At 54.2% G+C, this 26935-nt stretch overlaps 12 protein-coding genes across 12 annotated transcripts; 5 read left to right on the top strand and 7 right to left on the bottom strand.

Annotated features, from left to right (window-relative positions):
- Positions 1–1689: 1689 nt before the first annotated feature.
- PG985_010812 (CYB2-lactate dehydrogenase cytochrome b2) lies at positions 1690–3049 on the top strand (the record flags this gene model as incomplete). Its single annotated transcript, XM_066830579.1, has 3 exons — positions 1690–2009; positions 2083–2487; positions 2563–3049. The coding sequence occupies 3 exons, from the start codon at positions 1690–1692 to the stop codon at positions 3047–3049; spliced, it is 1212 nt and encodes a 403-aa protein (XP_066681261.1).
- A 425-nt stretch (positions 3050–3474) lies between these two features.
- PG985_010811 (Ankyrin repeat and BTB/POZ domain-containing protein 1) lies at positions 3475–5567 on the bottom strand (the record flags this gene model as incomplete). The annotated part of the gene is made up of 2 exons (XM_066830578.1): positions 3475–5256; positions 5346–5567. The coding sequence occupies 2 exons, from the start codon at positions 5565–5567 to the stop codon at positions 3475–3477; spliced, it is 2004 nt and encodes a 667-aa protein (XP_066681260.1).
- A 1163-nt stretch (positions 5568–6730) lies between these two features.
- Positions 6731–9007, top strand: PG985_010810 (kinase-like protein; the record flags this gene model as incomplete). Its single annotated transcript, XM_066830577.1, has 3 exons — positions 6731–6770; positions 6847–7305; positions 7374–9007. The coding sequence occupies 3 exons, from the start codon at positions 6731–6733 to the stop codon at positions 9005–9007; spliced, it is 2133 nt and encodes a 710-aa protein (XP_066681259.1).
- A 1074-nt stretch (positions 9008–10081) lies between these two features.
- Positions 10082–11763, bottom strand: PG985_010809 (amidase; the record flags this gene model as incomplete). The annotated part of the gene is made up of 2 exons (XM_066830576.1): positions 10082–11541; positions 11625–11763. 2 exons carry the CDS (start codon positions 11761–11763, stop codon positions 10082–10084), a joined length of 1599 nt encoding a protein of 532 aa, XP_066681258.1.
- A 506-nt stretch (positions 11764–12269) lies between these two features.
- On the top strand, positions 12270–14238 carry PG985_010808 (uncharacterized protein; the record flags this gene model as incomplete). The annotated part of the gene is made up of 2 exons (XM_066830575.1): positions 12270–12439; positions 12519–14238. 2 exons carry the CDS (start codon positions 12270–12272, stop codon positions 14236–14238), a joined length of 1890 nt encoding a protein of 629 aa, XP_066681257.1.
- A 347-nt stretch (positions 14239–14585) lies between these two features.
- Positions 14586–15449, bottom strand: PG985_010807 (PRP38 family-domain-containing protein; the record flags this gene model as incomplete). Its single annotated transcript, XM_066830574.1, has 1 exon — positions 14586–15449. One exon carries the CDS (start codon positions 15447–15449, stop codon positions 14586–14588), a length of 864 nt encoding a protein of 287 aa, XP_066681256.1.
- Positions 15450–16393: 944 nt separating this feature from the next.
- On the bottom strand, positions 16394–17204 carry PG985_010806 (Isy1-like splicing factor; the record flags this gene model as incomplete). Its single annotated transcript, XM_066830573.1, has 2 exons — positions 16394–17134; positions 17202–17204. The coding sequence occupies 2 exons, from the start codon at positions 17202–17204 to the stop codon at positions 16394–16396; spliced, it is 744 nt and encodes a 247-aa protein (XP_066681255.1).
- A 2133-nt stretch (positions 17205–19337) lies between these two features.
- PG985_010805 (uncharacterized protein) lies at positions 19338–19598 on the bottom strand (the record flags this gene model as incomplete). The annotated part of the gene is made up of 1 exon (XM_066830572.1): positions 19338–19598. The coding sequence occupies one exon, from the start codon at positions 19596–19598 to the stop codon at positions 19338–19340; it is 261 nt and encodes an 86-aa protein (XP_066681254.1).
- Positions 19599–19632: 34 nt separating this feature from the next.
- Positions 19633–19911, top strand: PG985_010804 (uncharacterized protein; the record flags this gene model as incomplete). The annotated part of the gene is made up of 1 exon (XM_066830571.1): positions 19633–19911. The coding sequence occupies one exon, from the start codon at positions 19633–19635 to the stop codon at positions 19909–19911; it is 279 nt and encodes a 92-aa protein (XP_066681253.1).
- A 471-nt stretch (positions 19912–20382) lies between these two features.
- Positions 20383–20598, top strand: PG985_010803 (uncharacterized protein; the record flags this gene model as incomplete). Its single annotated transcript, XM_066830570.1, has 1 exon — positions 20383–20598. One exon carries the CDS (start codon positions 20383–20385, stop codon positions 20596–20598), a length of 216 nt encoding a protein of 71 aa, XP_066681252.1.
- Positions 20599–21133: 535 nt separating this feature from the next.
- PG985_010802 (High osmolarity sensitivity protein 3) lies at positions 21134–21684 on the bottom strand (the record flags this gene model as incomplete). The annotated part of the gene is made up of 3 exons (XM_066830569.1): positions 21134–21197; positions 21315–21418; positions 21586–21684. The coding sequence occupies 3 exons, from the start codon at positions 21682–21684 to the stop codon at positions 21134–21136; spliced, it is 267 nt and encodes an 88-aa protein (XP_066681251.1).
- Positions 21685–24008: 2324 nt separating this feature from the next.
- On the bottom strand, positions 24009–26549 carry PG985_010801 (alcohol dehydrogenase; the record flags this gene model as incomplete). The annotated part of the gene is made up of 4 exons (XM_066830568.1): positions 24009–25725; positions 25784–26216; positions 26279–26319; positions 26392–26549. 4 exons carry the CDS (start codon positions 26547–26549, stop codon positions 24009–24011), a joined length of 2349 nt encoding a protein of 782 aa, XP_066681250.1.
- Positions 26550–26935: the final 386 nt, after the last annotated feature.

Here is a 26935-nt window from a genome sequence, read left to right as displayed (position 1 = left end):
ACTTCCTCCGGCGCGGCCACTGTTGCGCCTGCCTGGGTGTAGTAATAACCATGAAACGCTGTGAAAAGGGGAGAACGCTAATAAGTTTCCCCATGGGCGCCTCATAGTTTCAGCGGCCTTGAGGCGGCATGCGCTCGGTGTCTTTCTGCATGGACGGCGGTTTTTCGACAAGAAGTTGATTGATAGATGGACTTGGCAGCTCTTACTAAACAGGCACTTCGCCTTATTAATACCCGGATCACTGTTCCCAAGTAAGACGAGAAGCCGCCTATTGCGGAAGGTGAGGTCTTGCTCCTTGTCACAAATTCGGATAGATGCCACCCACCCAGCACGCCATCCCCGCGCTCCTACTAAGCGACTGGAACCCGACTTCTTGTCGCATCCCATGTGCCTGCTCGAATATAGTCGTTGTAAGACTTTTGTCATCCAGGATCCCGTACTGTAGATAGCAGGGTAGGATCGAGTCCTCATCTCTGCGACGAACCAGAGCTTGAGGAACCATGGCATGACGTTACGGAGGCTCTGTTCTATCTGTTGCACTAGCCACCCGTAGAACAAACCTTATGCCACGCCCCAAACCCCATGCACCAGCGCCTCTGCCTTACCACGTGCAATCTATCCCCGGCTCTGTCAGTTGAAGAAATTGCTCGGCCGGGTCGCATCAGCATCGCGACATGTGGATCTGTGCAAGGTTTCGTGCAAGGCCAGAGATTGAGAACACTGACGTTGCAACGCTTCCATGGATTCGGTGATCGAAAAAGTCACGGCGAAAGAAAAGTCCTGCACGCTTGGCATCTTGTCTAGATGAGGCAAATGACACCCTACCCCCAGACGTTTGCCCAGGGCTCTGGCGCGCGTGGGGTCTTGGCGTTCGTCTGTACCCGCCGTGTCATATTTTGACATGCTGCAGATGCAGGCACAGGAACGGGCTGAACACGTCGGTTTTTCCATCATCTTCCCAATGCGGCCTTACACGAGTCATACCAGCCAGCGACTCCCAGTGCCGCGATCCGCCGTTGGAAATTTGAGGGCCAAGGAAACCCTCTTCCTTGATTTTCCGACATTACATACTGTACCTAGACAAACATGTTCATCTGACACCTGCCATGTAGCGGGAAGATCAAAGTTAAAAACCCAGATTGGCAGGCATTGGGTGGCATCACAACAGTAAGATGAGCCGGGTTTCACAGCACCTTGACTCATCGTAATACGTTCTGCCGCATGACCAAAGGAAGTGGATGATGGAGAATGACCAAGGTAGTAGTAAGTTGATACTGCCGCCTTATGACCCCCTGCTACACCTGCATGCATGCAAGTAAGTAAGTGCCTTCTGCAGGAGGCTCTCGGCGCGCCGATGTACTTACGCCGGCAGGGGGGAGAGGGGCTTAGCTTGGTTACTTGCTCCGGTGTTCATCGGCTTCGAATCCTGGTACAGCAGGTCCTCTATCTTGACCGCGATCATGACGAAAGAGGCATAGAGACAATACGGCCAGAGTGGATGCGACCGGCAATCGAAACTCCCAGGAGATTGGGGCTGCAGAAAACTTACTCAAGCCTGTCAGTGCTGGCCTTTAAAGTATAAAAGGATGGCAGCCGTGACTTTCTATACCTGACCGACGATCTGCACTCGCATCTTCGGGACTCCTACCGCTGTCACTCATTACCACCTTTTCACCCACTATACACACCATGCGTTACTCTCTGATCACTGCCACCCTGGCGTCGGGTGTCTTCGCCGCCCGGCCCTTCCTCAACGAGCCAGACACCGGCATCGTCGATGCTCTTGGCGCAAACTTCCCTGTCGGCACTCTGCCTGACATCAAGAACATGGTCGCCTTGAACGACTTCGAGTGGGCTGCCCGGAACGGCCTGCCCATCAAGAACTACACCTACTACCGCAACGGTGCCGGCGGCGAGTGGTCTTATAGAAACAACCTCGAGGTGTATAACCGTTACCGCTTTAAGCCGCGGATGATGGTTGATATCACCAAGGTCCAGGATAGCTTGCCGTAAGTGATTGGTCCTCAAACACCATGGTTATATACCCATGCTTGAAGGACTTGAAGTCTAATTCGGAATTAGTACCTCCATCCTTGGCCACAACTTCTCGGCCCCCTTCTACATCAGCCCCTGCGCCAGAGCCGATTATGCTCATCCTGAGGCTGAGATCAACCTGGTCAAGGGAGCTGCCGCCGCTGGCATTCTGTACATCGTGAGTGATGCTATGCGACTGTTTATGGAGGACGTAGTTGTTGACCGTTTGCATAAGCCCTCCCTCTACTCCTCTTTGTCGATGGAGACTATCGCAGAAAACGCCGCTCCAGACCAAACTCTCTTCGCTCAGATGTACATTCCCAACAATGACACCCAGACGCAAACCTTGTTTGACCGTGCTGAGAAGGCCGGTTACAAGGCCATTGTTTGGACCATTGACTCTCCGGGTGATGCCAGCCGACAGCGTGCTGCTCGCTTCGATGTCGGATCCTCGTAAGCATAACCCCATGGAGCATTCCTTCGGCGTGATATCAGGATGAAATGAACTGACCCGTCTGATCGACACAGAAACGTGGAGTTGACGCGCAACACCTGGGAGGATCTCGACAAGTTCCGCACCATGACCAAGCTGCCCATCATGCTCAAGGGCGTCCAGACGGCCGCCGTCGCCAAGGAGGCCATCGAGCGCAAGGTGCCGGCCATTGTGCTCTCCAACCACGGCGGCCGCAACCTGGACGGCTCGCCCTCGGCGCTCGAGGTCGCTCTCGAGATGTACCAGGAGGACCCGACCATGTTCCAGAAGATCGAGGTGTACGCCGACGGCGGCGTCCGCTACGGCTCCGACGCCCTGCGCCTGCTGGCCCTGGGCGTGCGCGCCGTCGGCATCGGCCGCCCCTTCATGTACGCCAACGCCTTCGGCCAGCCCGGCGTCGAGAAGGTCGCCGAGATCCTCAAGCACGAGCTCACTGGCGACTCGGCCAACCTCGGCGTGCCGGATCTGAAGAAGATCGATGCCGAGGTGGTCAACTGGACACCGAACGGCTGGTACTCTTAGAGGAACACTGACGTGTTCAAGTGTGTGACCTACTGCTAAGAGTACTCTGGTGCTGCTATCAGCTTTTACGCGTTGTATCAGATTTGGCTAAGTGATTTGGAATCCTGGAATTCATTCCATCTGGCTTGGGCGAGAGTGCACTGTCCATTTCTTGTACGGAGCTTGCTCGCCCTGGAGCGTCACATGCTCAATTCTTAACTGTATATATTTACCCTGTATGTAAATGAGAGAAGACGAGAAATGCGATACCCTCATCCTATGCCTACCGTTGCTTTGACCTCGTGGAGTTGCCATGTGCCAATGTATGTTAGCTATGATGAGAAAGTGGTTGTTCTATGTATAAAAGCACCGTCCCTGGTTGGAAAATGGTTGACCTTGTATGTGAGCTATTGATAGTCTGTCTCTTTTTGAATTCATCCACTCTTCTATGCATCGAGCTTGAGCTTGTCTAACATGCCGTCGATCTTCTGCAGCAGGAGCTGGTAGTTGACCGCATCCGATGCAAATTCGTCGTCGACCAACTCCCCGTCTAGTGTGCGCACGACACCATCAACGCCGACCTCGGTCTCCGCCTGCTCATGATCGTCTTTGACGTCGACTGGCTCGGGCTGCGGTGCCTCGCCATTCTGCTGCCGGGCCTCGGTCCCGGCCTCCTGCGGCTGGGACTGGGCCGCCGCCGCCGCGTCCGCCAACGACTCCGCCCTCGCCGCGTCGAGTTCGCCTTCGTCGTCGAGCATTTCGTCGAGCCCGGCGTCCTCGAACCGAAGCCGGAAGCGCTCCGAGAGGTAGTACCGGATGTCGTCGAGCAGCTCGATAGTGTCGGTCTCCTCGCGGCGCGTGAGCCGGGCCGCCGACTCCTGGATCAGCTCGGCGAACTCCTCCTCGTCGATGTAGTCCTCGAGGCGGTAGGCGATGTAGCGCGCCGCGAACTCCTCGAGGCGCTGCACCTTGAGGTCCCACGCGGCGTGGATGACGTCGTAGACGTTGATGGGTTCCATCTCGGGCTCCCCCGCGTCGCCGTCGGCGGCCGACGCTTGTTTCTCGTCGGAGCGCGTCCGGTCCACCCAGGCGTCGTTGTTGCCGCTGCCCAGGGCGCTGATGGCGACGGCGGCCTTGGTCTTGAGCTTGTCGAGGAAGAGCATGTCCGCGGCGTAGAGCAGGTCGAGTCCCAGGTCGAGCGGGCACTCGGCCTTCTCGGTGTAGAGGAAAGCGAGGATGAGCTCGAGCACCTCGGGCGAGCAGTCGACCTTGACGACGTGCAGGTTCTCCGACTTCTGCGCCTCCATGAACTGCGACGAGAACATGGTCTCAAAGTAGGGCGAACGGATGAGCATGGCCTTGTGCACGGGGTATAGTGTGGCCTTCCGCTTCTTCTCGCCGTTCTGGTTTGCCTGAGCTGCTGCCGCCGCCGCCGCCGCGGGTCCAATGGGGATGCCATCCGAGAAGCCCGCTTCCTTTTCCGGCTCACTGACCTTGTCATATTCCGTACTAGAGTCGGCCTCATCGGCTCGAACGAGGCAGTCGGCAAAAATCGAATTGTCATGACGCCACTTGACGTCCTGCACCTTGGAGACATCAACGACCATTTTGTGCTTGATAATCTTCTCGTAGAAGAAATCCTCTATCTGGCTCGCAGCCCGTGCGACCTCGTCCTGGTGCCGCTGACGGGCCAGCCGCCTGTCGCTGGCCCCGAGGATGGCCTCCCACAGCTTGTCCACCTCGAGCTGCTTGCTGATCTTGTCGATGCCTGTCAGGATCTCTTCCTCGCTGTGAGAGCTCCAGGGCCGAACAATATCACGCGGAATGTCGCCGAGATACACATATCTCATGACTACGTGGAAGGACTCCACGGGGATAGTCTGGGGAAGCTTCCATGTGGTCGTCTCTGGTGCATCAGCCAATTTCCGCTGGAAATAGGGGGATCTAGCCGAGAGGATAAACTTGTGGAGCTGAATCGTCTCGGTTGTAGCCGTCACCTCGATATCCGAGGTCTTAGGGGACTCCTTGGTCAAGAGGGATGTGAGGTGAGCGGCCCATGGCTGCAAGGGATCTGTGGACTTGGAGTAGTCATATCGCAGCAGTAGGTTCCGTATCTTGTCATTGAGCGCGTTGTATATACAACGCTCTCCTTGGAAGGTATCTCGCTCAGCCAGAGCACCAGACTCTAGAAGCAGCTGCACCAATTCGAAATGACCGCAAAGACTCGCCTATGTGATGACGACGAGTCAGCATTGATTTATCCCCCTTATCTCCGATCAGAGTGCGAATATAGCACAGTATTCTGTATGTCACATACTATGATGAGCGGGGTGTAATCAAACTTATCCTTGCCGTTGATATTAACGCCGGCCGATATGAGCTCCTGCGTTCGCTTGAGATCGCCTCTCCGGCAGGCCAGGAGGAGCTCCTTGAACTCCTCGCTGTCGTCGAGCGGATTGTCGTCCCGGAGGACACCGCTTTTCACCAGCTGCATGTCATCTTTCAGCTTGACCTCTAGCTCGTGCTTGCGGAGGACCATGGTTGCAAACAAACAGTATTAAGACAGAACAACTCGGAAAAGTATTTGAGCTGAAACGGGCTGGATAATATTCCTTTTGGGGAAAATGAGAGGAGACGATGTAATGGCTTGTCATGAGGACCTCAAATCGGCGATAGCTGCTAACCTCATATAAATCCATACGTACTTCAAATGCCTACAGTTATGTACATACATATAGCTCATAGCTGTGGCGATCTCATGGTGGGGTCGACTGCGTTTGACTGGACTGAATCGATTGCCAGTCCAGTGAGTGCTTTAGGCCAGTCATGTCGGAGACGGAGCTCACTCAGCTCCAACAAACACTATTTGCGTTCTGGGTCAAGCTTGCAGCGACCAACAAACATACAGCATTTTGATCGATCGAACATTCCTTTTATATGTACGTGAGAAAGAACCAACAGTAATCCATGGAACAGCGCTCGCTCGCGTGGTGATGGAGCAGGATCCGCTTTGCGCATTTGGCGATCTTTTGATACATTCTTGACACATTTGACGTTGCTCCTCAATCAACATGGAAAAAAAGGAAGGGTCTTATTTACGTCAGTCGACGTGGTATCGATGTGCTGTGATGATGCAGGTAACCAGCCCGGGGCTGGCCCAAGCTTCTGGGCTTTTGCTGCCAGTTGGTGCAGGCCTTTAAGGTTAGTGGCAGTTGGTTGGCCGGAGCTTCGGGACGAGAGTAGGGCGACTCCCAATTGGACCCGCCCAAACATGGCAGTAGCTCCTCTTTAGCACAGCTTAAGCCAGCTTTGGCCAGGGCAAACTGCGGTTGCTTGGCCGACCAGCAGCCCGAAATCAACATGGGGCGGTCGTGAATGATTCAACCCAACTCCGGCCCTGACTTTCACGCAGGAGAAACAGATCCGCAGAGGCATTTCCTGTGTACATTGTACTTTCCTTAACTTGCCCGTACCAGCCAACAACTTCTTTTCCCGTTGCACATCCCATACATTCACCTATTCTACCATCTATCACTTCAAGAAAAAAAAAACCTTGCTACTGCTAGCAACCCTTCTAAACGTCGACTCGACGACGACTACTAACCCGCTTGCCCTGGCTTGTATCCTTAAGGGTAGCTTATGGCACAGCAAACACAGCAGCAACACCCTCCATCCCATTTTTTGTGAAGTTACCGGTTCATCATGACTGAATCCGATCGATATGAGTGCCTGGAGAAGATTGGTAAGAGATTTCATCGCCTCCTCTACCCACTCAACCACCCCGACCTGTACTGACCGCTGCTGTCCACGCCCTATAGGCCATGGCTCCTTTGGTATCATCCGCAAAGTGAGGAGGAAGACCGACGGCATGGTCCTCTGCCGGAAAGAGATCAGTTACCTCAAGATGTCCCAGAAGGAACGGGAACAGTTACACGCCGAATTCCAGATCCTGTCATCCCTGCGACACCCCAACATTGTCGGATACTACCACCGAGAACACTTGAAGATCTCCCAAGATCTTCACCTCTACATGGAATATTGTGGCAACGGCGATCTCGGCCGCGTCATTCGAGAACTCACCCAGCAAAATAAATACGCCGAGGAGGCCTTCGTCTGGAGCATCTTTTCGCAACTAGTCACCGCTCTTTACCGGTGTCACTACGGCATTGACCCCCCAGATGTCGGCAAACACGTTCTGGGACTTGGCGCGACCGCAAAGCCTAAAATTCCTCCGGGAGGAATGACTATCCTCCATCGTGACCTAAAGCCAGAGAATGGTAAGTAACGCACCATCTGCATTGCATGCTGCCTTAGTCGGCGGGATTTGTTGCTAACACAACGTTAGTCTTCCTGGGAGAGGACAACTCGGTCAAGCTGGGTGACTTTGGTCTGTCCAAAGTGATGCAGTCGCACGATTTTGCCTCAACATACGTCGGTACTCCGTTTTACATGTCGCCAGAAATCTGTGCCGCTGAGCGGTATACGCTCAAGTCGGATATCTGGTCTTTGGGCTGCATCATGTACGAGCTGTGCACGAAGGAGCCGCCTTTCAATGCGAAATCACACTTCCAGCTGGTCCAGAAGATCAAGGAGGGAAAGATAGCGCCTTTGCCTGCCATCTATTCGGCCGAACTTATGGGAGTGATCCGAGATTGCTTGAAGACGAACCCAGACCGCCGACCGGACACAGCCGCCTTGCTAAACATGCCGGTCGTGCGTTTAATGCGCAAGGAGCGTGAAGTGGTAGATATGGGCAAGTTGGTGAAAATCAAGGAGGATGCGCTGGAGAGGAAGCTCAAGGAAGCCGAACGCAAGCTGGAGAACGAGAAGGTCTTCGCCAGACAAGAAATCGAGAACGGTCTACGAAGAGAGTGGGAGGTGAAGGCTCGCTTGGAGATTGACCGCCTGGTCAGTGAAGAGATGGAGCAACTTCGACAAAGATTCGAAGCCGAGGTAGCGGCACGAGTTCAGGAAGAACTTCAGAAGAAGGCCGTTACTTTCGCCAACGTCCAACAGTCTCAGGAATTCACCTCGTCCAAGTCTACCGACTACCCTCAATCGATTGGCGGAGCGAGCACAGATTTGGATGGCGAGTTCCCTTCGACTACCGACATTACCGAGCTCTCGATCGATTCCCCCGAGCCTGCGCCTATCAAGAAGACCAACCGAACCCCCTTCGGTCGAGCTCAGACCATGTTTGCTGGTGGCCTCGGAACACCCATGGATATCGAAATGGCATCTCCATCGCCTATTCCCCTTGCTGCTTTGTCTCTATCACCGCGCCGCAACGCAGCTACCAAGGTTCCTTCGTCCAACGTACCGGCCATTTTCGCTGAAGCCGATAACGAAAAGTACCGAGATGCCGATCCTGTTCTCTCGGAGTCTGAAGATGACGATGAGCCATTGGCTCCGTCGCCAACTCGCAACGTCCGATCGAACAAGAACCCCTTTGGCCCGAAGCGCCCTATCCTCCCTGTCACCAAGACGGCCCCAATGGGTCGCTTGAGAACGCAAACTGGTCCTTTCAATGGCAACAAGCCCGTTCATCCTTTGCCTCATGGCTCGTCAATCCCCGAGTTACAATCCAAGGCCAGCAACTGTGCCCTGCGTGGCAACTCGCCCAACCGTCGTCTCAGCAAGATTCCATCTGCTGCGAATCTGAATTCGCTCAGCAACCAAGAGACCGGCCTCCAGCGCAAAAACTCGCTAAAGGACCAGCAGCAGTCAGAGTCGGCCCTTAGTAAGGTCACTGCTAAGAACAACCTGAAGGGTCGGACTTTAGTGGAGCTGCAGCAAGCTCGTGCTGGCGGACGGGGCATCGAGAACACCGTGAACATCAGCCCCAAGCGCGCCTTCAAGGACCGCATGGGTAACCGAAGCCAAGACAGCACCCTCGACCCCCCTGCGGTCTGGGACCCAGAGAGGGACGAGATGCCCAGCCCGTTCCTGGTGCGTAGGAAGCCCATTCTCCGGGTCTAGGCTTCTTGGCGCAGACTTACCCCTTTATGCGATTTGCTGCTTCGAGAGCAGCATAATAACGAAAACAACAACAACCACCAGTGATTTTGCATCTTGCATTATTTCTCACTCATTGCACCGGATTTTCTTTTTTCACTGTACAAAGGCAAATTCACATACAAGATACCACCGAAAGCAGCTTTCGGCATAATACCTGCCCAACTTGCGCGCACTTTTTTTCATTTGTACCACCGGTTTGGTTGCATGAAAGACAGGGAAGGGGACGGACGTCTCTGACTTGGAAGAAGAGAGTTTTTGGCTCTTCACATTGCGGATCATTCGCCTGGAGAATGGATAAGGAAAGGAGGGTTTTTGACTATCACGACGACATGTTTCAGGGGGTTCTACGACGGAGTAGAACAAGGCGTCTCTCACATTTTTGGAATTTTGGTCTCAACTGGACAAGTTGTTGCCTGGTTATTGTTTTCGCTGCATTTTGCTTTGCGGTGCATTGTTAATGAATGTCTGCATGCAAACATGGCGAAAAGCGTTTCGGTCGGCGATGAGAGTTTAGGGGTTGTGATTACTGCATATCGGGGACGTTGTGTAGTAGTAGTAGTAGCAGCAGCAGTGGTATGGTGTATGGTGTGGCAGGCAGGCACGTTGGATTCTCCCCAATAGTGCTGTGCTGTGTTTTTGGTGTTTGTCGGAGTACTCTGAGGGGGTTCTATTGGTTTCATTTGGTTTATTAGGTTTTTCCCTCACTCTCTTCATGCATACTTGTTTGATAGAGCGAGCATTGAATCGAAAATGCATATCTAATCTTTGACGGATCTTGATGCAGTGATTAAGGGACTGCTTGTTTCTTTGCTTGGGGCATAAGTACGGCCCTCTCAAGTCGACATTTCGCTACCTTCAGCAGCGGATATGTATAGGAGCAAGTCACTTTCAAGAGAAGGCGGGTGGCATGAGAATGTCTAATATGATATAGTTCTGTACGATTCTTCTAAGCCGAGTACGAACTGGCAAATCTACGTTATAGGATTCAATGTCATTCCCCATCGGGGCAGCGGTTTAGATGGATATACAAACCACTCATTGGTGTTCAGACCGGATATGCCCAGCTACAGCCAGTAGCCTCGCATCATCCCAGAACTGCCCGATGAGCTGCACGCCTCCAAAGTCGACCGAATCTTCCTCGCTCTTGGGAAGGGCCATGGGGATACTGATGGCCGGTAGCCCTGCCAGACTGGCCGGCACCGTAAAGACGTCGTTCATGTAGGAGTCGAAGGGGGTCTGTTTGGCGATGTCGCTCAGCTTTGGCGGCGTCGTGGGTGCCGTCGGGCAGAGCAGGAAGTCAATCTGGGTCGGGCCGAGCTTGGACTCGAGCGTGACGGACTCGTCCATGTCGCTGAGGTCAAACTGTTGCTCCTTGTTGCCGTCGTCGTGTTCGTTTTCCAGCAAGGGGTTGGAAAGGCGGAAGACGCGGTCGAAGTCCCGGCGCACGAGCCGCCGCACCCGCTGCGCCTGCTTGAAGTAGTTGTCGACGGCCTCGGAGCTGAGGGTGTAGGAGCCCAGCAGGATGCGCCGCTTCACCTCGGGGCCGAAGCCCTCGCCGCGCGTCTTGGCGTACAGGATGCCGTTGAGGGCGTCGCTGTCCTCCGCCGAGGCGGACGAGGCCCGCTTCCCGTAGCGGATGCCGTCGTACTTGGACAGATTGGAGGCGGCCTCGGCGGGCGCAATGACGTAGTAGGCCGAGAGGGCGCTCTTGGTCGAAGGAAGAGACACGGGGACGACACGGCCTCCCTGCTCCTTGATCTTCTCGGCGACCTGCATCCAGCCTTCTTTGATACGGTGACTGAGCTCTTCAATGTTGTACTCGATTGGCAGGCCGAAGGTCAGGCCGCGCAGACCTTGCGACTGGAGGTCTGGTGGTGGCGCACCCCGAGAAGAGGGGTAGTATTGGCGCTCCGAGACACACCTCTCTCGTACAGTCGCCGGAAGAGAAGTCGGATCTTTTGGGTCGTGCTCCATGCATACAGCATGGATGATTTCCTGTATGGGCGCCACCTCCTTGGCGATGAGACCGACGGTGTCGAGCGAGTTGGCGTAGGGCACCACGCCCCAGCGCGAGAGCATGCCGTACGAGGGCTTGAAGCCCACCGTGTCCGTGTAGGCCGCGGGCATGCGGATCGACCCGCCCGTGTCGGTGCCCAGCGCCACCGTCGCGTGTCCCATGCCGACGGCCACGGCGCTGCCGCCCGAACTACCGCCCGCGGAACGGCCCTCCAGCTGGTTGGAGACCTGGCCGTACGGCGTGTTGGTCGAGTGCGTCCCCATGCCGAACTCGTCCATGTTGGTCTTGCCCCAGAGCTCCGCGCCCAGTCGCTGTTCTAGCTGCGTCACAATGGTCGCGGTGAAGGGCACCTCGTGGCCCGTCAGGATGCGCGAGGCGCATGTCGTCGGCAGGCCCTGGGCCGCGATATTGTCTTTCACGGCGAGTCGGATTCGGGCCCCGTCCGCAGGTGGCGAAGGGGGAGGGTGCGCTTCGTCCACTGTACTTCAATGCTTAGCCTTGAATACCTGGGTGGAAAGGGGGGTGCCTTTGCTTCATGGTTATAGGAAAGGTAGTACCCACCTCCGGCGATGAAGGCATTTGTCTTGGTAGGCAGACTTGCTGCTGATGCCAAACGTAGTGGGGGCGTCCTTCTCAGCCTCAGGGAGGGTAAGACCCCTGAGGGGATCTTGGAGCGGAGATGCCTGACATGTGTAGACATGTAGACCGCTCAGTTGTGTTACAGCTCTAAGGGTGTGAGAGCTTCTTGTAATATCGATTGTAAAATCACGAGCCCAGATTTCGCATTCGAGCTTCACATTACGTCCCCCGGCGGGCGGTACACTGCCTGAGCTTTAGTCCGTTTTAGGTAGTAGCCAGTGAACTAGCTGCTCAATAGCCCACGGCCAACAGGCCCGACCCACTAGACTTATCGGGTAATTGATTGGAGGGCGCGGCAGCTTATCACGCTGCAGGTGAATGACGCAGGTACACTTGCAGGCATGGGGAGGCAGCTGATCAACGGTCCCTCAGGGTCATCCATCCCCAAACACCTAGCTACCCTTCTCATACATGGTGACACGCGGCTTTGCATTTCCTCTTCTCAAATATCCATCATTCCCAGGTACTGTTTCTTTGTAGCGAAAAGGCTTGTGTAATCTAAAGCGTTCGTTGGAATTTAAAGTTCGATCGATGGCTTAGACGCATCCAAATCCAGCGTCCATCACCATGTTCATCGACACCGTATTAGTAGCTGCGTCGCTGGCGACGGTAGCCGGAGCTGCCCAGCCTGGAGCTCCTAAGCCTGTCGCCGCACCCATGCGAGACCTGGAATGGGGTCAAATCAACTTCTTACATACCACAGATACACATGGCTGGCATGGCGGTCATCTACAAGAGTAAGATATTCTATCGATGGTCCCTCGTCATCCCGTGCTCCCTTGCCATCTGATGTGATGCTTACTGGCACTTGAACAGGCCGCAGTATTCGGCCGACTGGGGCGACTATGTCTCCTTTGCTGAACACATGAAGAAGAAGGCCGATGAACAAGGCGTCGATCTCCTCCTCATAGATACGGGCGACCGGATAGAGGGGAACGGCCTGTACGATGCCTCGGACCCCAAGGGCAAATACACCTCCGACGTCTTCCGCCAGCAGCCCCTCGATGTCATCTGCACTGGAAACCACGAGCTTTACCAAGCCTCATCTGTTCAGCGCGAGCACGAGGTTACTGTCCCCAACTACAGGGAGTCGTATCTCGCTACCAACCTGGATTACATCGAACCCGAGACCGGCAACCAGATCCCGCAAGCGCAGCGGTACCGCAAGTTCATCACCAAGAACCAGGGGCTCACCGTCGTGGCGTTTGGTTTCATCTTCGACTTCGACCGGGGCGCCAACAACAGCGTTGTGCAGCAGGTACAGGAGACGATCAAACAGGATTGGTTCTTGCAGGCCATTCGAGAGAAACCGGACCTTTTCGTCGTCGCAGGGCATGTTGGACTTCGCATGAAAGAGTTTGATTTGATATACAAGGTCATCCGAGACCAGAACTGGTACACCCCTATCGCATTCTTCGGGGGTCACGCCCACGTAAGAGACGCGCGGAAGTTCGACGACAAGGCATTTGCCATTGCCAGTGGTCGATACATGGAGACGATCGGCTGGGTGTCTATGGATGGGATTAAGAAGAAATCGGTAGCACAAACCGCAGATTTATCGACCGAGGCAGCATCCCTGTCCTGGAAGAGACGCTACATCGACAACAATCTTTACGGTCTTCACTACCACACCGGTTTGAACGAGACTACGTTTCCCACGGAGAATGGCCGTAATGTTACGAAACTGATCACCGAGAGTCGCAAGTCCTTGAAGCTGGACAACGCTTATGGCTGTGCACCCCAAAACCTGTGGATGAGCCGTGCCGAGTTTCCCAGCAACTCCAGCGTCTTCACCTGGCTCCAAGAGCAAGTCATTCCCGACATGGTCAACAACAAGGACAGGAAGAACATCCCAAGACTTGCTATCGCGAATACCGGAATGGTTCGTTTCGATATCTTCAAAGGTGCTTTCACCACCGACTCTACGTTCATAGTGTCACCGTTCTTGAGCCGGTGGAATTACATCCAGGACGTACCTTACAGTGTTGCCAAGAGGGTCATCGACCTGCTCAACCGCGGCGGCCAAGTCGCCGCCTTCGAAGCAGACCCTGCTTTAGATATCAAATACCTCGTCAGTCCCGAGCAGTGGTCTTTCCGAAACCGTCCTCAGTTTGAGGCGACGGCTGCTCACGAGGAATCTGGCATGCGCATCGCGGAAGATGCGGGCCAGAAGCCCCTGGCTGGTGGCGACCAGGATATCGCAGGGGACGGCGACAACAACAACAAGCCCGACCTGATCGGCGGCTACACTACGCAAGATGACCTCGGAACCGATGGCGATGATACAGAGCATTCGCCGATCAAGTTCTACGCGGTGCCTAACTGCATCCAGACCCCCATAGACTTCCCTGCTGATGGCAGCGAGCCCGCAACGGTGGACCTCGTTTTCGTTGACTACACCCAGCCATACGTATTGGCGGCGCTCCGCTACAGCGGCGGCGATTACTCGACTGACGACGTTAAGCCGTACTCGGATCTTAGCATGACGGACATGATGGTCAAGTGGATTAGCGAGAACTGGACAGGTAAATGCTAGATTATGGGACCAGAACAGGAGCGAGAATTTCCAGCAGAACCAGGTAGATTGTAGTATGTCTGTCTACGTTCGTGAGAAGGGCGCATCTGATACGAATCTTATGGGGCGAGAACTGCATTTTGTTATTCAGGATGGCTTCAATGCCTAGAATGAGATGGGCCATAAACCAAGGCTAGGACCTTTTGAGAAATTGAATATTAATTACAAAGCACCCGGATAGTTTTCTCGAAAATCCATGATCTGAGCAATTTTAAGGCTTGGTTTGGTTTATAGGGGTATCATATTGCTCCTTAAAGGGGCTTGAAGTGTACAGGAGAACTTGGAAATCGTATTTCTCTCAAGGTTTCTTACGACGCCTCGTCTCGACTTCTCGATCTGCGCCGACTTCTTGATTCTGACCTCTCCCGATCTTCGCTTCGCCGACGATCCTCACTGCTGCCGCGCCTGTCCCTCCTCTCACTATCCTCCCTGACTTCCCCTTCATCGTCATCGCTGTTTCTCGCACCATCGTCGCTATCACCGCCATTTATCATCTCGACGTCATCTTCGTCCTCGTTGTCTTTGTTTTTGTTTTCATCCTCGTCTTCGTCGTCGTCCAGCAGGTCCTCGATATCGCCCAGAGGGCTGACCCTCGGCTCGAGCTGGTCCAGGTCCTCGTACATCTCGCGCTTGCCCATCTGCCACATGCTCGTGGCGCAGACACGGTCCTTGGTGAGCAGGTCGTCGACGAACTGGTCGACGTAGGTGAGGGAGGTGCCGGCGCGGGCCCGGCGGCGCAGCTTGCGGCGGTCCTCGAGGTAGGGCTCGAGCGTGCGGTAGACGTCGGGGGCGGTGCGCGTCAGGCGCACGTAGAAGAGGGCCAGGGCCCGCAGGTACTTGAACTTGTCGCCGCCGAAGCCGAGGTACTCGCGCAGGACCGCGTCCGAGGGCGCCAGCTGCAGCAGCTTGAAGGCCAGGCACAGGAAGGGCGTCGGCTTCTGCGAGGACCCGTACGTGCCGCCCACGAACCGGACGTGGCGCACCACCCGGTCCACGATGTCGGCCTCGTTGACGCCGAAGCACTGGTCTTTGAAGAAGAAGGACTCGACGATGCGCTCGCGCACGGCTTTCTCGAGGATCGTGGAGGGGTTCAGGCCGTTGGGCGTCAGGGCGATGTTGGCCGAGCCGCGCTCGTCGAGGAACTGGCGCGCGTCGGCGCGGTGGGTGGCCATTTTTGGGTTTCTTTTTTTTTTTTTCTTCAGCACCGGCTTTCTTTTGTTTGAAAAGTTACGTCTTGGTTAGTTGGTCTGCCTGCAAGAAGTATATTGCCCTTTTGAGACGAGGTGTGAGAAGTCTTGGTTAAGGAGTCACGGCAGGAGTCAGGAGGATGGCAATGCGACGACGTGATTGCTGGGCGGGCTGGTCCCAATGCCGAAGCTCCCTAATCGATAGTGACTTTTTGGTGGGGCAGCTGAGAGCTCTTGCCTGAAGCAAAGCCAATTCAAGCCATATCAGCCCTACAGCCCCGCCTCCCTGGTCCTGGGAGCTCAATTCACTACATGTAGGCTGGTAGGTACCCCCTAGAGGCTGTGGCCAGCCAAGGTGCATATGGACATTGAATTTAGCAGCAGCGATTTAACATGTCATTTATGTCTTGACCGAAGGGGAATGACAATATCCCAAGTCTGGGGGACCACTTGACATGCAAATTCCATTCCTCTAGTTTCAGATGAGAATTGTCATTTATTCGGGTAAATGTTATCAGAAGACAAAACTGTTAGTTGTCAAAGGGCGATCGACGAATATACACAGAGCTTACAGAGTACCGAGACCTTATGGCAGATCACTACTTGTAATCTACTACGGATATTGTGACACATTCCGCCAGCACGACATATTATCTCCAGCAGGATCAGAAGTGCCAATGATACAGATAGGCCTCCTTTTCTTCTGAATTTCCAGAATATCACTAAGCAACGAAAAAGCATCATGTTGCGTACCGATACCATTTGCAATCATCCCAAACGCCACCCAACTCCCTAGACCCAAAAACTTGTCAAGTACAGGAAGTGCCACCCAACCGAAAGTGATGACCCTTGAATTTAGCCCGCTGTGTGAAATACCATGCGAAAACCTCACATTACCTCTGCCGCCTGGGAGTGCTCTACCCACGGCACTATTGAAGCTGGTCCAGAAGTCTTTTCCGCCTCCGATCCATCAGCTCGTCCTGGACTTCTTGCAGAGTGGGCAGCTCCCAGCCTTTTCCGTCACCGCTGTCACCGGGTAGGGACTCCCACCCCTTGGGCGCCTCGCTCTTGCCGCCCGCTTGGTTTAATAACGTATCGAAGGCCTCCATCTCCTTTTCGGCCTCGTACTGCAGCAGCGCCTCGTCCTCCTCATCGGGCGCATATCCGTAGTACTTGGCATCGACCGTCTTCCTCAGATCGTCCCGGGTCTCCAGGGGCTTGTCCTCCCGGCCTTTCTGCGTCGCGGCCTCAAATAGCTCCTTGACGCCGGGCAATTCCTTGGCGCGCCCAAAGTACCGGTACCCTTTCCCTCCTCCAGGTATCTCTCTTCCGGCTTCGTCGTAGACTTTGCCGCCCCCACGCATATAATTTGGCCCGCCTAAATTCCGTATCTGGACCTCCCACATGTGCTTTTCGCGCATCAACTTGTTGATTTCATCGTTCAGGTCGCGAATCTGGTAGTCGCTCAGCGCCGGATCCTGGATCTTGGACACCTTGCGCGAGATCTCCTTGAGGGTCTGGCCTCGCCATTTTTCGCACGACGGGATCGAGTCCACCTCGGTGATGACCTTTGGTCGACGGGTGCGTCCGGCGTCAATGATGCCCAGGTCTGCCGCTTGCGCCTCGCGGAAACGGAACAGCATCGACTGGGCCTTCTCACTGTTTCGCGCCTATGGGAGAGGGGAGCGGTTAGCTGGGTCCGGACGAATTGTTCGCTCGAGGGGAGGGACTGCATACCATTTTGCCGGATTGGGAGAGGCTCTGGCCTCAAATATTGCGAACAGGTAGAAGGCGAGAGAGTTGGCTGGTCTGGTTGCGTTCAGAGAGGTTGACAGGTGCTTGAGCTCTCCGTTTCGAGATGGGAAAAGTCACAGCTCAGCCTCGTCAATTGCTAACTTAAAGGTGGGGCTAAAAGGTGGCTTAGGCCAGGAGGTAGCGAGCACGCGCTTACTTTCAGATGGACGCGCCCGCCCAACGAGCAACGTTCCTTTCTTCATTCTCTCATGATTATTCCAGTTTCTCTTTGCAACTTAAAGGAATCAAAGCAGTCGACAACCAAACGACTTAGAGTATTTTCAGGCGCTCTTGCATATATATCTTACTTGCTACCTCTGCAACACAATACGGCATTTGCGAGCCGTCTCATGATTCGCTGGTTGAGGGCATGGTCTGCTTCCTAGCATCGTTTATTTGGACACTGGCTTCTGTCCATGAAGTACGGCCTTTGGAATAATACTGATTTTCACACATATCTGTCTCACCCAAGCAGTAGAAGACACCGAAGTTGACCTGTTCACATCCGGATGTCATATCAACGGCTGCGATACAGCATCGCCACAGCCCGCCGCTTTTTTCCCTCTCTTTACCAAAGGATCAAATCATTTGATCCCAGCCTTGCAGGGAAGAAAACCTCAATTGCGAGCTACATGGAGCTGTTGACTCTTGTCTTCAGTGCATGACGAAAATATGCAAAGAACAGAAATCTGAGCGAGGCGGACCATATGGTCCTTCTATACCCTCCAAAGCTGACGTATCAGCTTGCAGGCCCTTCCCTTCTCCTTCTTAGCCATCCGGTTCGGTGTTGTCAGGCGGCTTTTGACGCCGGCCCTCAGCAAGGACGACAGACAGCAACTGGTCGAGGATGAGCTGCTACAGCGGCTTGTCTTGTGAGGCTTCAAATTAGTTTTCAATCGGAGCCGAGGGTGACGACTGCGAAACCGCCTCGGCCAAGTGGTCTAGGGTTGGGGTTCGTATGCTTGGAACTGAGGCGAAGGAGGAGAATACACTCTTGTTCATACAAGCAAGATGCCCGGTGATGACAAAGTATCCAAAAAGCCAAATTTGCAGGCAGCCTCTTCCGCGCCTACACGTGGTTTATGGTTGCCCATGAGAAATGGAAGAGCTTATTTGAGGGCATATCAAAATAACTCGTTTGTGTGTGACCAAGTTGGTTCATACGTACTATGGGTCATTTGACAAAGTTGTTCGAGTTTTGTTTCCTAGTGGCATCAATATCGAATATCAAAACTTGTTTGTTTTTCGGTCTTCGCAATACTTTTTTGGCGGTAGAAAATATTATTTAAGTCGAGTGCCCTGTGTCGAACAGGTCTGCTCTGTCGTACTATGTACATCTCATATACCTCCTCGCAGGAATTCCTGGGCATCAAGCCACTACCACGAACGAGCTCAGTGGCGAGGATCTGAACGGTTTCCGACAGATCTGCTGCTTGTCTCTGCAAGCTGAGCTGCACCATCCAGGCATGATGACGACCTCCGGGGGAGTCTTGCCAGTTCGAATTGAGCACAGCTCTCTTGCCCGGTGCACCCTTTCAAGCGTTAGCTCTTCATTGAGGCGTTTACCCATGCTGAGTTCGAATGCCACTTTAAGGCAAGTCGACCCAGCCGTGTTGCGCCTCCCTGTGGAATCGTCGATGGCGCCCGGTGGGATCCGTTTGTAGGCTTTGCTACATGGCATGCAGACATAGGCGTAGTGGAATCGTTTACACATGATGTGGTATAAGAGGGCCGAATTCAACTTCCTTTGTATATTTTCCCGCTTGTCCGCTGCACAACTACTGAAGTAGGCACGCGAGGAGTCCACCCCCTGGTATATGTAGGTCGGACCAAGGCGCTGATACACAATGCATTTACCGTCTGACAATGATACATTATGGCCGCAGTCGATCTCTTTGTAGGTCTTTCAGGCAAGGGACACTTTGTTCATGACAACCTTTACCAGTGGAAGCTGGGACAAGGTCGCTTTATCCAAGACCGCCGCGTTTCGCGATCGATCTTGAACCTTCATTGACCCTGGGAACAATAGCTTCACCTCATAGGTTGCGTCATCCATGTGCCAAACAAGGGGTATTTCCGTCAGGCCAGGCCCTCGACGTTCTCGTACTCCCGGACGGCATTGGCCGTGCCAACTCCAGTAAGCACAGCCGCAGCAGCAGTAACGAAGGGACGGCTTTCCCCAATCATCAGTACTCCGACATGGTACGCGCGTACCACAACTTGCTGATGAAGCACACGGGCATCCCGCATGTGCGGCTCGTGCTCGGCATCTCCATGAGCGGCATGCACACCTGGAATCTCGGCGAGGAGTACTCGGACTTCGCCGACGCTGATGCCCATTGCGGGGGGCGGGCAGAACTGGCTGTACCGCAAGATGGTCATAGACCTCGTGATGGCGGATCCGGCGTGGAAGGGGGTCATGGTGGTCGGTAGCCGGGCATGGCAATCCGTCGAAGAAAATCACCACAAACTGGAACGGGGGATCTTTGACACGGACGATCAGATCTTTGCCTGGAACGCGTCGAGGGACTACAGCCCGGAGCCCAGGCTCGGCGACATCGGTGTGGCTCTCGCCGCCCTCAACATGGGAGACCACCGGGTTAACCTGCCCGATCTCGAGGTGCCGATCCTGGAGAAGGCGGTCGCCGAGTAGATGCGGCCCGGGTCGGGGAAGGCCGTCACGCTGCACATCAGCCCAGCGCGACGTTTGGGCACTCGTACATCAGCGCCCGGCACTGGGTCGACGAGCTGCAGCAGCTGCTCGGGCAGGAGTAAGACAAGCGACACCGGCTCACTGCCGAGTTCCAAGTAGGTTGGACTCATTAGGTCGATACAAGTCTTCGCAGGTCCTGCCCCTCTCCAAGTCAGTAACCTGAGGCCCAGGGAAACATGCGTCTGTGATCATTACCACGTTACGTACTGTCTTTGGGGGGATATCAGTTACACTAGATAGGCTTAGTTTACTTCATACTCCAGGTACAGGTCAAATATACGAAGAGCTATACAAAAGACGCTGCTTGGCATTTCCATTCATCCAAGAAGAGCTTCCCCGAGTAGCCAGCAATCGTCGCTCTTCTATTTGCACAAAATATATCACGCACTCCTACGATTTGACCCTATTGTCATGCTATTGTTAAAGGGCCTGCTCAGTCTTCCCAAGCTCTGGCAGCTCCTGCCTTTCGACGGTGATAAAATCATCTCCATCGCGACCCGCGACATTGTCAAACACGACCTGACCGCGCACGAGGGCCACTCGACGATGGCTAAGAACGCCCGCACACCAAAATGTTCAGGGGCAAAACAGAAAAAAGAGTGTGACGCCGGCAAGAAGGGGCAGTAGCTCGCTAACGGCCTCGGAAGTACGGTTGGTGGCCCTGGGTGGGGGGCAAGGTGTTCATCCCACAGACAAGGGCTGAAAAGGGGTTGAGTTGGTAGATAGAAGACGCCCTACCAGTGTAGTATTTCTAAAACTCCGAGACCGTGGCGTCTGTAGCTTTACTTCTTCTCGCCAAATCTAGCGATAAGCCCCTACTCCCACGCGAGAATCCGGTCCACAAGACCGAACATTACTGGCGGTTGAAAGGAGCCATGCTTGAGCTAGAGATATCACTATGCAGTTCCCGGATCGAACACTTGATTATTTAGACACTGGCGGGTCGACTTCATTCGTGGTCATCGTCACCCAGCTCTTTGGCTCTCCTTGGGTCCCGCTGGACATCTGATGCTATCAAATGTTCCTCCGACACTTAACGCCGAGGTGTCCACCCCCGGATCGAGCCTCGCAAAATATAGCCCTGGTAGGTGGGCAACTCTAGCAGCGACAGTGTGATATGCCCGACCATGGTCGTCAGCCTCAGCTTTCACCGTCGCAATCATCACTTCTGCTGCGGCGAGTCCTTGACTGATTCCTCCCCTAGTACCTTACTCGCAGCCATGAACCTGTAATTATGCCGATGAGCCAATGAAATCTCGCCTCTTCCCCTAAGCCATTGCCAGCTATACAACCAAAGGCCAAGCAGAAAGCTAGCAAAAGAAAAAGAAAAATACAGCACTTACATGCCGCCATGCCAGCTCCCCAGCCCACGCATGGCCTCGGCCTGCACGGCCGTCATGCGCAGCAGGTTCTCGGTATCGGCCAGGTTGGACGAGAGCTGCTCCAACTGAGAATGGAGATGAGACTATTTTTCGTTCAAGAAGGGATCCCCCCCGAACTGGTTAGCTAACAATCCCCGACCTTCCCGACCTTCCCGACCTTCCAGACCCCCTCTCGCTCCTTGTCTTGAATCCAAAACTAAAAATACAAGATGTGTGTGTGTGGCTCACTCACCAATTGCCGCGCCTTGACCGCGTTTCCCGAACTCTGCGGCGCTATCGACGGCCGGGTGGTCATGCCGCTACCCGTGTTGTTGAAGTTCCTCGAGGCCATAGCGAAGGGCGGGCCACGCGCTTTTTTCTCTTCCCTTCACTTCTCCGTTGATTGCGGCTGAGCGAGGAGGGGACTGGCCGGGGGAGGGATCTGCTACTTTAGGCTTTCCCGGTTGATCGATGTTTCGTTATGTTGTGTCAGGGTCGGACGAGGGAAAGCTGATGAGTTGTTGTTGATGTTTGATATCAATTGGATTATGACTTTATGCGGGGGTTCCACTACAAGCCGCGTCAGTGGTCCAATTGGAGCTGCCCGGCATCCATGGAATGGACCAGATCAGGCGTACAGGGAAAAGTACGTACCTCGGCGCTCTCCTTACATCGATTGAATTGATTCAGATATACCAATATTAAAATTTATTAGAACACCTGATTACTTGCCAGCAAGGTGCGTACCGATGCACAGGTCGTAGTCAACCCCTGGGAAGCTAAAGGGTACGGCCACTAAACAGCAAGACACACTACAAACCCCCGTTCCCAGCTGCCATCGTAGAATCAATCCCCTGCATAAATCCCAGGTAAGCACCCGTGGATATTTCCGCGAGTACCTAGCAGCAGAAGCTGTCGCCCGCCGCCAGGGACAGGCAAGTGCATCGGCATCTTTTAATGAACCCAATAATAGAACGATATAAACATGTTGTTGTTATCCGGGAAAGAAACAAATCATACAGCAAGCCACATCGGGCGCCGAGAGCAGGCGGTCAGCTCCTTTCCCGTCTCACACAGCGTAAGCAGGCGCCAAGCTCATTTCGCTTGCCTGGGCTGTAAGTGTAAGTAAGAACTTGTCAGCAGCAGTAAGCAACAAGGGAGGACTGATGCTGCCCCAAACCCCTTTCTCCGCGTGTCCAGGTTACCTCTCGCCCGGAATGCAGGCAGAAGAACTAATCATCAAACGTATGTTGTGCAACATGACTGTCAGCACCAACACCAACCCGACGGATAACAGAATTCGAAGCTGAAATCTACAGCGAACTGTACCCCTACCCCTTACTGCCGGAACAGGTGGCCTCCAGGTCAATCTACGTGTATACACAACTACGCAAACACCTCCGTATTGTCATAGGTAGATCATCACAGCTATTGCATGGGGACCATTCACGATTGTTTTCCACTCGAATTCATTGTATTTGCCTTTCCTAGTGTGTCGCAATAAAGCGGCCTTCATTAAGCCTTGCTCCTTAAGTACGTCTTGTGCTCTCTTTTGTGTGTTGCAGTCCGGCGCCATCTTGCCATGTTGAGACAAAAACTCATTCGTCTCTTTGTACAAAGTCGACTCCTCCCTTCTTTCTTTCTTCCCCCCGTTTGCCATGTTGTACCACCACCTATGGGCTAGTTTCGCCTCCAGCTTCCCCCCCTTAGCAGGCTTTTTGTGGAATATTAGAACTCAAATAGAAGTAAAGTGTAGAGACAAGGGAAATTTTGCGGATGTCGGACCGCTGCGTGTGCGCCATAGTCATGAAAAGCCAAGCTGCTCCACTACTGCTCTCTTCTCAACTCTCGCCGCCGCCCCTTCCTACCGACGGCAGCTTCCTGCCCGGTAAGGGGCAAACTAGCCGAGATAGGTAAGATAGACCAGAATCGAGATCTAATCGTAAACATGCCTTCTTCCGCAACTCCCTTCGCGGAAAAACAGATACGCCTGAAAGAAAAGTGCGACTTGGCCAAAAAAACACGATACAAAGAGTCGACAAGACGCACCCAAAGATCGGTTTCATGACCAGAATTTTATACAGTCCCATCCCCTTTTGTGTGCCCAATCTCCATGAGGCGGAATTAGGTCCCATCAATATTAGGTCCGTCCATGAAGAAGAATGATGAAGCACGTCCGAGAATCTCCAGAATTCGGGGGGGGGTCCGGCAAACTAGACATTAAATGCCTTAAATGCCTCTAGTTCGTGTGTCATCGTGATCCGAGGAATAAAGAAATGTGTGCCCATGTTGACAATGGAAAAATGATGTGTACTGCTAGCACGAAAACCCGCAACCCAATGCATATCACCAGAAATGAAAAAGTTGCTGCTTCGTCGTGCCAAAAAAAGGAAATGATGCCTTATGTGTTTGGGGTAATGACACCCCTGAGAGATAACCATCGAACAAGCCATGTGTATGCTGTGGGAAATCGTAGCCAATCGTTTTGGGTCTTAAAGGATGCTGTACGTGACCCATGCTTTGCAATGTGCAAGGACGCGATGACACAAGGCCGAGATCGAATCAGGCCGCGGTCTATATGCGAGTATGATTGGTCGTCACGTTCGTCTTGTTGTTGCGGGCGGACTCGGGAGGAGTCGCGTGACAGGCCGCTGGCGATATTCGAGACGGCGCATCTTATCGGACTCCAACGGCCGGTCGAGGGCCGAGGCTACTCTGGCTGCTATGCGCAGAGGGTTCGGACTCGAGGTTGATGGAATCACCACTCCCCGCGCTGGCGCTCGCACTGCCGGTCAGACTCCGTACATTTTTGGGCTTCGGTGGTTGGAGGGCGCTCACCCCGACACGTTGTTCCACCTTCTGAGGCGCAACCGCGTTCCCGTGACCCGGAGGGTATCGAGGAACCGGTTGTCGCATGCTATCCGGCGGAGATGGTCGGCCATTCATACCAGGTCCTCCCATCATTCCGTTAGGTGGCGACGGTCGTCCGTTGCCGCCGCGAATCGACGGGCTGTAGGGGCCTCCAGGCGAGTGACTAACACGTCGTGGGAACGGGCCGTTCATGCCACTCATGCCGCCGGGGCCGGAGATTTGGTCCAGATGCTGTGCCGTAAGAGAGTTGGCTCTGGAGCCAGCTTGCATTTGTCCCCGGTCTACACCGGCATATCGGTTGGATGTCGACGCCATGAGCGTATCGTCGAGGAAGTTTTCGTGCAGGCCGGGAATCGAATTCATACCAACCTGACTAGAACGGTTTCTGCCAAATCCAGGACGGCCGAATCGACTGTTCCGGGCGGGCATGTTGCCTCCTCCGTTACCACCCTCAGGATCTTGTCGGATCTGTTTCTGGTTGGGGGCGTTCATCCGGGCCTTTCTCGAAGTAACGCTCATCATATCGAAGTTGTCGGGGTCGATCATCGGCGTCATCGGAACGGCATTAGGATCAAAGAAGTCGTCCAATTCTTCGTCTTCGTCATCGAACTGGCCTCCACGGACGGACGGCGGTGGACCCGGGCGTCGTCGAGGGCCCCCAGGCCCAGGGGGGCCGGGAGGACCTCGTCTCATGCGCATTTCCTGCTCCTTGAGGGCAAGCTCCCTCTGGCGAAGCTGGAGTTCCCTCTCTCGCAGAGCAATTTCGGAGTTATCGCCGGAATAAGCGCCATCCGGTCCAGCTTCAGCAATATCGTCGTAGAGCATCAAATGGCTGAACTCGTTCAAGTCCGTCTCTTCCATCGAACCGCGCCTTGAAGGCTGCCTCGATCCTGCATAACCGTTAGGGGGACCACGGTAACCATTGGGCGGGCCACCATTGCCCATGCTAGGCGGGGGACCGCGGCGCATGCCAGGAGGCGGACCGGTAAAATTAGATGAGTTTCTGGGGCGCGGGCCAGCTCGTCCCATGCCATTTCCATTTGGCATACCGTTGCCCATCGCGCGCTGAGGCGGGGGTCCATTGGACGACATGCGTGGCATCGGTCCGTTTCCTCCTGACGGCGAACCAGACGGAGCAGGGTAACCCGCTGGGATTTCCTTGGGTCTCTGCTGATTTGTGATGTTCGCATGGTGGAATATAGCATATAGTGTATCGATGGTTGGCACCTTGACACCAGCCGCCCTGGCGAGCTCGCGTGGCGAACCCAGATAGGTCTCAACCTCCATTGGGCGCCGAGCCATATAGTCTTGCCACATGATACTGCCGCTTTCTGAAGGCTGGCACTGTTCCTTTATAGTGCTGTCTTTGAAATTGGGGCTAAAGCTGCAGCCCTGGGCGGTTGCAAGCTCGATAAGCTCGTCAATCACGCCATAAACCAGCTCACGGACACCCTTCTTCTCCAGGAGAGCCGTGTGCGAGGAGGTATCGAAGATGACACTAGCGGGGTGGAAAGCGATAGGTCTGCAGATCGTTAGTTTGTGTCCAATCGCAGCGAGGGAAACAGAATAGTGTGGCTTACCCGATAACTCGCTCATACTGCTGCTGGCGAATGTTGGGAGACATTTTACAGTCTACTTGACCGGTACTCAGGGTCATCGCGAGAGCCTGTGCCATATCTTCTTGTATCGTCGCCGGGATGTTGGCGTTTTGATTGGCGGGCCCAACCCAGATTTCTGTTGACCCTTTGTGCTCGAATTCACTAGCTCCGAGCTGGGTAATTTGGGCGTTGGAAACAAGCGACAGCACCACATTGGTTGGAAACCTGTCTTCGATGGCCTTCTCAATGCCCAGCGTATGTGTGGTGTTGATGAGGATACATGTGTGTTGCGGAGTGACAACGGAATCAATCACCGAGGCAATGTCGTAGACATCTGGCAGCGCCTTGATGCAGAGAATGACGTAGTCGAAGGCACCCTCCTTCAGTGATGCGGCCTCTTCGGGGGTTCGTACAACTAGAAGCTGTTAGCATCACGATCGCGAATCACCATTGGCTCAGACAGGTCTGATGACATACCCTGTCGTGGCTTAAATCGTTCGTTGCCAAATGAGTCGGATCTGTGGTTAAGGGGTCAGTTCCATCTCGGACTTCGACTCATAGACCCTCGGGCGTTTAGGCAAGAGACTTACTTGAATGAGATACCATACTGATGTACACTGTCGAACCCGGATTTCCACACCAGCGTTACGTCGCAGGCGTTAGTGGCCTGTAGTCTCCATGACAGGAAAGCAGAAACTGCATTGCCGCCCACTGCACATATATTCATTAGTTCATCATACTCTGCCATGGCGAAATCGAACGGAAGAAGCGACACATATAAAAGTGTTGGTCTCCACGAGGGAGAGCTGGGGTATAGTAAACGAGAGTGGGAGGGTTCAACGAATACAGAAAATTCAAAGGGAGATGGTGGGCAACGGGTGAGATTTGACAAGGGAAGAAAGGCAGACGCTTTAGCTCTTGCCCCCCAATCGGTCGTACAGAAGGTTAGACAGGAAAGCAAGAGCGCGCGTCAAGGAGGGTCATGTATACAAGCAGCTGTCGGCAAGGATGGGGATGGGAACATGGTCGTGGCCGTTCACCAACTCGGGTAGTACCACTCCCAAACAGCTGGCAGCTGGCGTACACAAGGGTAGGTATCTCCAGATGGTGCAATGCGGAATAGCGATACACGGG

The sequence above is a fragment of the Apiospora marii genome (assembly GCF_038362585.1).
Source record: "Apiospora marii strain CBS 49790 chromosome Unknown utg000007l_segment0_segment0, whole genome shotgun sequence".
Classification (NCBI taxonomy): Eukaryota; Fungi; Ascomycota; class Sordariomycetes; order Amphisphaeriales; family Apiosporaceae; genus Apiospora; species Apiospora marii.
Note: the sequence above shows the minus strand (reverse complement) of the source record. Positions and strands in the feature narration are given on the sequence as shown.